This window comes from Rhinopithecus bieti, unplaced genomic scaffold (assembly GCF_001698545.2).
Source record: "Rhinopithecus bieti isolate Rb0 unplaced genomic scaffold, ASM169854v2 scaffold_7212, whole genome shotgun sequence".
NCBI lineage: Eukaryota > Metazoa > Chordata > Mammalia > Primates > Cercopithecidae > Rhinopithecus > Rhinopithecus bieti.
In genome coordinates, this window is record NW_016806198.1 from 822,347 (window position 1) to 829,608 (window position 7,262).

At 37.6% G+C, this 7,262-nt stretch overlaps 1 protein-coding gene across 1 annotated transcript in view; it reads left to right on the forward strand.

The window, feature by feature from the left end:
- Nucleotides 1-80: 80 nt before the first annotated feature.
- Nucleotides 81-7,262, forward strand: part of LOC108531589 (neural cell adhesion molecule 2) — a 599,158-nt gene continuing 591,976 nt past the window's right edge. The window contains 1 exon segment of the mRNA XM_017875104.1: nucleotides 81-381. Within this exon segment, the coding sequence (XP_017730593.1) occupies nucleotides 327-381 (55 nt within the window). The 5' untranslated portion in view covers nucleotides 81-326.

Below are 7,262 nucleotides of genomic sequence, written 5' to 3' on the forward strand. Positions count from 1 at the left end.
TGCGGCGCGGAGGGATACGCCTCGGCCGCACCTCCCCTCGCCGCGCCCCCGCCCCGCCGCCCTCCCCTCCCGGCTCTGCTGCTGCCGCCGCGGCGGCCGCTGCTGCTGCTTCTGCCGCCGCTGCCGCCGCTGCTGCCTGGATATAGTGCGGCAAGAGCGGAGCTTGCAGTCACTTTGCGAGGAGGAGCGCGCGGGCTGCGGGCGGCTGGGGCACCGCGGGAGCGGCGGCGGCGGCTCTCGCAGAGGCGGCCGGGGCAGCGAAAGGTTCTCTCTCCAGGGCTGGACTTACTAACTTTGAAACTGTCCACCGGTGTCACGTCCTGAACATGAGCCTCCTCCTCTCCTTCTACCTGCTCGGGTTGCTTGTCAGTAGCGGGCAAGGTAGGAGTGTGGTGCTTTATTGCATTTACTTTCCCTCCCCCTTCCACCCGGCCAAGAGAGGCAAAGAGGGAGGCGCAGGAAGAATTAAATGAAAGAACTAAAGTTACAGTTATTGTTGTTATTATTATTTTGGTTCTTTCTCCTAGCTGACTCTAAAATTGTATCTGTTGTGTGGAGACCCTTGAGAGAAGGGAAAATAGGGAATTGGAGAGGGCAATCAGTGAGCAGGATATCCAGGGAAACCACTTCTTCTTCTTCTTCTTCTTCTTTTTTTTTTTTTCCTCTGGGATTTTGGCTTTCTCTTATTTTCATTATCAAAAATTGGATGAGTGTGTTGGTGTGTGTTAACAGTGAAATATCTGAGGTTGCGGAAAGAAAGGGCACGATGGTGTTTTACAGAAGCAGCAAAAACTATCAGCGTTAAACTCATTTGCAGAATATCTGTTGTGTGCAAGACATTCGATTCTTGGAGACTCTTTTTTTTTTTTTCCACCCCTTTCCCCGAACCCTAATTCCTGACCATGAAGTGAATGATGATGGCTTATTTCTGTTGGAAACTAAGAGCGGGGCCATGGATATTGTGTGTAAGAAAGCAAATGGATAAAACTGGGGATGTGTTGCAGTCATTCATTTTGACCCCAACCCCTTATTAATACAGAAAGGTGGAATAATTTTGTAACATTACATTGTAATTACACCTGTAAGGGATTTCTGGGGTTGTGGGAGAACTGGTGGGAGCTTTTATCTCTTAAAAAAAAAAAAAAAAAAAAAAAAGAATAGCCTGGTAGAATAACCTGAGAGGGAATTTGTGGAAGCTATCACTGTTTGTCTCTAGAGAGATAGATATGAATTTATCCGGCTGTTTAGAGAGTAAATATTCACATGAAATATATTTACAATAAATGGAAGCATTTTCAACTGTCCAGACAAGTTTGGACGTTTAATTAGGGACACAAAATGCTAAAACATGCATTGGTGAAAGTCTTTAAAGGAAAAATAAAATAGCGCTAATTCTAAGATATGTAATGATTGCGAAGAATGTTATGTTGTTAGTGTTGCATGAAATTGGTTTTTTAAAAGAATATAATAAATTACAAGACAAGTTAAAATATCCCCACGATATTCAGTTCTAAGCATTTTTAGCCTCTTCTGTATTGCTCGTTTGGTCCAGCAGGGGGTGGTAGAACTCCATTTTAAGCCTAGAAGATGGTTGTTTCTGCTCTTCCACGGAGTCCTTCTATCATTCTTCAGCAGGGCTTGACATTTTGGATGTGAAGCCTTCCTTTCTCTGCCCTTCTCCTCCCCACAGCTATAGTGTTAGTGGCTGATGAGACACGATTGGATGCAGATTTAATGTTCAGAAATTAGTATGCAAATGTTGGAGATTCCTATAGTTTGTAAAGTGTCTTGATAAGATTCTGCTCATTTTCCCTTCCTAACATAGAGTATGAAATATTTCAGTCTTAGCAAAATTGCAGATATGTCCATCTGAAGCAAATGCTAGTCAAATTCGTTAATTCAGTGGTTCTTAAGCAAAGATCAACATACACATATGTCCTACAGATACGCTGTTTTGATTTTTCAGACAGCTGCTGATTGTGTTTAACTGTTCATTTATAGCTTAGACAGGTATTTCTGAGCACTAGGAAACAATCCCTGAAAATTGCAGTTAAATACAACTGCAATTAAATAAGTGTAGATAGTGTGGGGCGGCATGAGGGCATAACAGGAAGCAAGTTTATGCAGACTTATGATTACATTGTGAGTGGTTTGGAGAAGAAAAATCTCTCAGTTGTGGAGTCTGAATTTATCATTGCAGAGGCTAACTGTGTTGGAATTTGGAGACATAGGAAATCTAGAAATGTTAGATATATAGGTTTAAATAGTACACAGAGACATAAAATTTGGATGTGTACATGTAACACAGATGTGAAATTGTGATTCAGCTAATTTATAAGTCAGGATACAAGGTGGTTATGAAGAGGCACTCTGAGACAAGCATCTCTGAAGGGGAGCCCATATTCAATGTAATGAAACAGGGTAGAAGGAGACCATCATTGTAAAGATCTCTCTATCTAGTACAATTTCACAATGCGTGGCACTCATAGAGGCACAGATACATTTCAGAGAGACCTAGCTTTGGTGGAAAGGAATATATAGTACCTCTATGCCATGTGTTCTGATGAAGTCAGAGATGCTTGGATGTAGAGATCCTCATCCTGGAGTCCAATTCCTCTATGCTAGTGTTTTGTTCTCTAATTAAGGATGCAGCAGCAAGTATCAGACATACCACTGGGAGCTGTTGAAAAAAAATAGACCTAGTGTAACTCATAATTTTGTTTATTCTCTTGTAGAGAGGGCCATGGAAAAGCCACCAGTCAGTGATCCCTGGTCTTGCCTTAGAAATACTAAAATCCTAGCTTGCTGACTTATGTGTCCAACAACATACTTGCAGGGGATTTTATGAAGCATGATTGGAACTATTGCTTTGGAAAGTGCTGTGCGGTTAGACTGAGGAAAGGCAACAATGATGTATTCCCTTTTTAGGAGTCAAAATGTTTTGAACTGAAGCAGTTGAATAGGAGAAAATGACATTAAATGAGAAACTGACTAACTTAAGTGAATGCCAATACTATAATTAGCTAACGAGGCCTAATAGCTTACTTGTAACTCTCAACACAACCTTATTGTTGTATAGTAGTAAGACGCTTTTTTTTTTAATGTAGCAGAAATACTCCTTTAAAAACCTCTAATTTCCATTGCAAGATTAATGTCTAATGAAGTGAGGTTAGAATGTTATTGTGAAGTCTGAATGTAATTGTCAATGGAAAGAAAATTCTGTAATTCTGTAACTTTTGCAATTATTTTTCCTTTGTGTTCAAAACTTGGTCACAACCTTTGTAATCATAAATCTCAAGTGATAACTTCGGTTTCTGATTAATTGCATTTGCTCTTCGGATCTTTGTATATTCAAATTCCCAACCTGTAGTATGTATGGATTGCTTTCGTGAGAGTTTTACATTTTAAAACCACTTCCTTCTTCCTTTAAAATTAAACAGGTATGATTAATAAACATTTTTCCTGGATGTTCACTGTTACACTAAAACCGAAGGTAAGAATAATGCTATTCATCTCTCTTGCAATCCGGTTCAAATATACCTACTGAGAACAGTTACCTAAGCCAAAATCCTGAGGAAAGGAGGGGTGAATTGCCCAGTTGATTAGTTAAAGCAGACATCTGCTTACAGTTATTCTCTTTGGTGAAGTGCTAGTAAGTCATTGTACATTAAAGCAATGTACCTTCTAAAAATAGAGCACAGGTGTGTGAGTGTCCACTAGTTTGAAGATTACAGGAGAGGTCTCCACAAACTCATCTTCTGTCTAGGCTGTTACATGGCTCCAGCCTCTCTTGTATGCTTTTTCTATCTGCTCTGCTCTAATTCTTTGCTATCAGCCTCTTTGTGCAAAGTTTCTATTAAATCAACTGGGTCTTCTTTTGCACTTGGGGAAGATAGGCTGATGTAAATTAATATCTTTATTGTTAAAGAGTAACCCAGAGGATTTCCCTCTCTAGTTCATATCAAAAGAGTTAAGCAGAGCATTTTCTCACTGTTAATGTAGAATCGGAGCCCATAGAGCAAGAAGGGAAGTTGGCGGATCCCGAGAGTGTCAGATGAGTCTTTTCAATGACACAGGGAGCTGATTTTCTCCCCGAGGTACTGTCCTACTAGAGAAGCAATTAATGAAACAAAAGAACCTCATTCAGTACCAAAAGTTAGACTTCATATGATTTTGTAAATAAAATGGCCTTCTTTCAAAAATAGGGCTAGTTTGTAAGGAAACTGAGAAATGAGCTACAGAGATTGAGGCTAGTGACCAAGCTGAACAGTGTGATTTGTTTTTGCCTGTCCTTGTGTGGAAGCAGCGCAAACAGTAGCAGGATCGACAATCTGAAGACTCTGGAACTGGTCCTCCTGCATTCTCTGCCTTTTAACATTTGGGGAATCATTGTAACTTATCTCTTTTCAGGGCCATCTCTCACATCTCTCACATGAATTTTTGAGAGAATGAAGAAAAGTGCTCAATAACTGATAGAGTGATTCTAAATTGCATTATTTCCCCCCAAAATGAAATTAATCCCCTGAGGGTTGATGTGTGCAAAATCAATTTAATAATTTGAATGTACTTCTCAAGGGACTATCATTGTTTTCAAATTTTATTGTCCTAAATTTTAAATTTATTGTTTCCTTTATACAATCCCAATTAAACTGAGGATAGGCCTATTTCAAAGATTATAAATTTGTTTTAATTTTCCAAATTACATGATATGAGAACACTTTAAGATGCAACCAGTGCTTATATGCTTTTATTAAATGTAATATTCCTGCATTTTATAGAGCCAAACTATCTCTAATCGTTCAACAAATAAAAGTGCTTCTCTCTGGTGCTCTTTTAACTATTTTAATAACTTTTAACAATTTACAGTTATGATAAGAGTACTAATCCCAAATAGATATCAACATATTTCCTAGTTTTCTATGTTCACTTGTGCCACTTACAATTCATCAAACATTACAAGACATTTTACAAAGCTATGTAGTAATGAAACATCTTGATTTTAAATCAAGATGTTTGAATTTAAATCATTAAGAAAGATAATGGGGAATTTTGAGAATATTTATAAGCATGGCAATCAAAATATTATAGTTTGAAGAATTTCAGGTCCACTGATCAAATCTTTCTTGGCACCATTTGATTTATTAAAACTCACAGGGATGAAGAAAATTCATTGGATTTGGTATCAGAAGACCTAGGCTACTAAGAGTCTCTTAACCTTGAAGAAGCAACTTACACTCTTAGAACCACTATTTGCTTATTTGAAAATTTGATATCATAAAACCTGGCCAGTTGACTCTGATGCTTGGCCATGAGGAGCAATTATGGCAATAAATATGTATAGGCAGGCACCTTGCCAAAGGTCAACCCTACTATGCTAGGCTTTGTTTATGTTTTGAAATAATGTGTGTACAGATAAATTTGTCTGTGGTTTATAAACATTTATTTAGTTTTAAAAAAATCATCATAAGCTGCTCTGTGATCAGAAAACAATATCAAAGAGACAGATTATTGATAAGGGTGACTCATTCATCATTTATTCATTTATCTAACATTTACAGAATACCTGCTGTGTCCTAGACACTTCATTAGACAACATCACTAGGAATGGTTGCATGGGTTGTGTGAAGAACAACTCCAGGGGCGTCACTCATTGTCCTAGTGATGGAACACATATTTATTTTACAATTTGCCAGCAGATGGCAGTAAAAGGTTTTGAGGAATGATGCGCTTTTTTTGTGTGTCACGAATCCTCTCTATGGACCAACATCAGGCTGATGTTAAACACCCAGAGGCTTAGGATGGGGCACGCAATTAAGATAAATGACTTACTAAAGATCAAATGGAAAATAAAAGGGTTAGTTACTAGAGCTCCAGTCTCCAAACTCTTCAGTTCTCCTAACACCAAACTTGTTCATAGATTTTATTTAAATGAATCTAATGTATCTTCAGCTCAAAGTAAAATATATTTAAATTCTGTGCCATTTTGTCAGTGAATCAAATAACAAGCACTTTTGAGACCTTAGAATGAGTACATTATCAGCACCTTATAACAGTACAGACCACTTGTGCAAAGTGCTGTCGTCTTGTAACTCATGATTATCAATGAGTCAAGGGACTGTTAGCTTGGTTTTATGGATGAAGAAATTGAGGTACAGAAGAATTATCCAATTTGCCTATATCACTTATTTTGTAGTTATCTGGAACTAGGAGTAGATTTTCCAGCTTCTGGTTGCATACCTATTTTGATGTATTGTTGATTCATTTGTTTAAAAGTTTGCATGTTTGTGGAAAATTCAATGTCGATAATTGCAGAAACAAATAATACAAATTAAAAAACCCAAATAAGCACGAGAGAAATGCATAACTTGTTCAACAAATATTATAAAATGACAAAATATATCATACAATTAATTAAACACTAAGTAGTCTGAGTCCTTAGCAGTGTAGTGCCTAGAATGAGCTAAAATTGATTGTGTTTACTGACAGACTCTCTTGTCATAATCCTCTATTATCTTGTTATTATTATGATTATTGTTTCTTTATATATGAGGGCCATGAGACTTAGGGAGTTTAAATAACTGAGGTTGTACTGCTTGGAAATGAGGGTTTGTATTTGGGACAGTTCAAAACCTAGCCTCTTACCAGAACATTACCTTGCCACTCAGTGAAACAGAAAGGGCTTCAGTATAGTGAGAGTCAGTGGAGAAAAGTATTAATACAAGGAGAAAATAATGAGTGAACAAATTGTAAGAAGGGAGGTGCGTGTTGGGAGAATAGAAATAATCCAGTTTAATGAATCCAAGGATTCATGAGGCAGTTTGGAAAGGTGAGCCTCTGCACTCAATTATGGAAATAGTGATGGAAATAGAAGATAGAGTGACCTGGAGACTAAGCTGTGTTTGACTCTAGTGTACATCTTTGGGAGCCATTGTTTGGGCAGGAGAGTAACATGATTACATTTTGGTTTGTTTTATGTCTACTGGCCATGCGTAGGATGAAGAAAAGAAAAGGAGTAAGTGGACATGGTACATGTGTCTATGGAAGACTTAATAGGATCTTAGTAACAAATACAAATTGAGTAACTGTTAGGAGGGTGCCACATGAAGTTTTAAGTCTATTTAGCAGAAAAAAAGGTTATCTCTTAATAGAAATAGGAAAATCAATGAAAAGTACACCCATTTTAAGTAATTTTAACTTGTTGTTTTAAAATTATATGTCAAGTTGCTGTATTCATGGCACATCTAGATAAAATGTCAATAAAT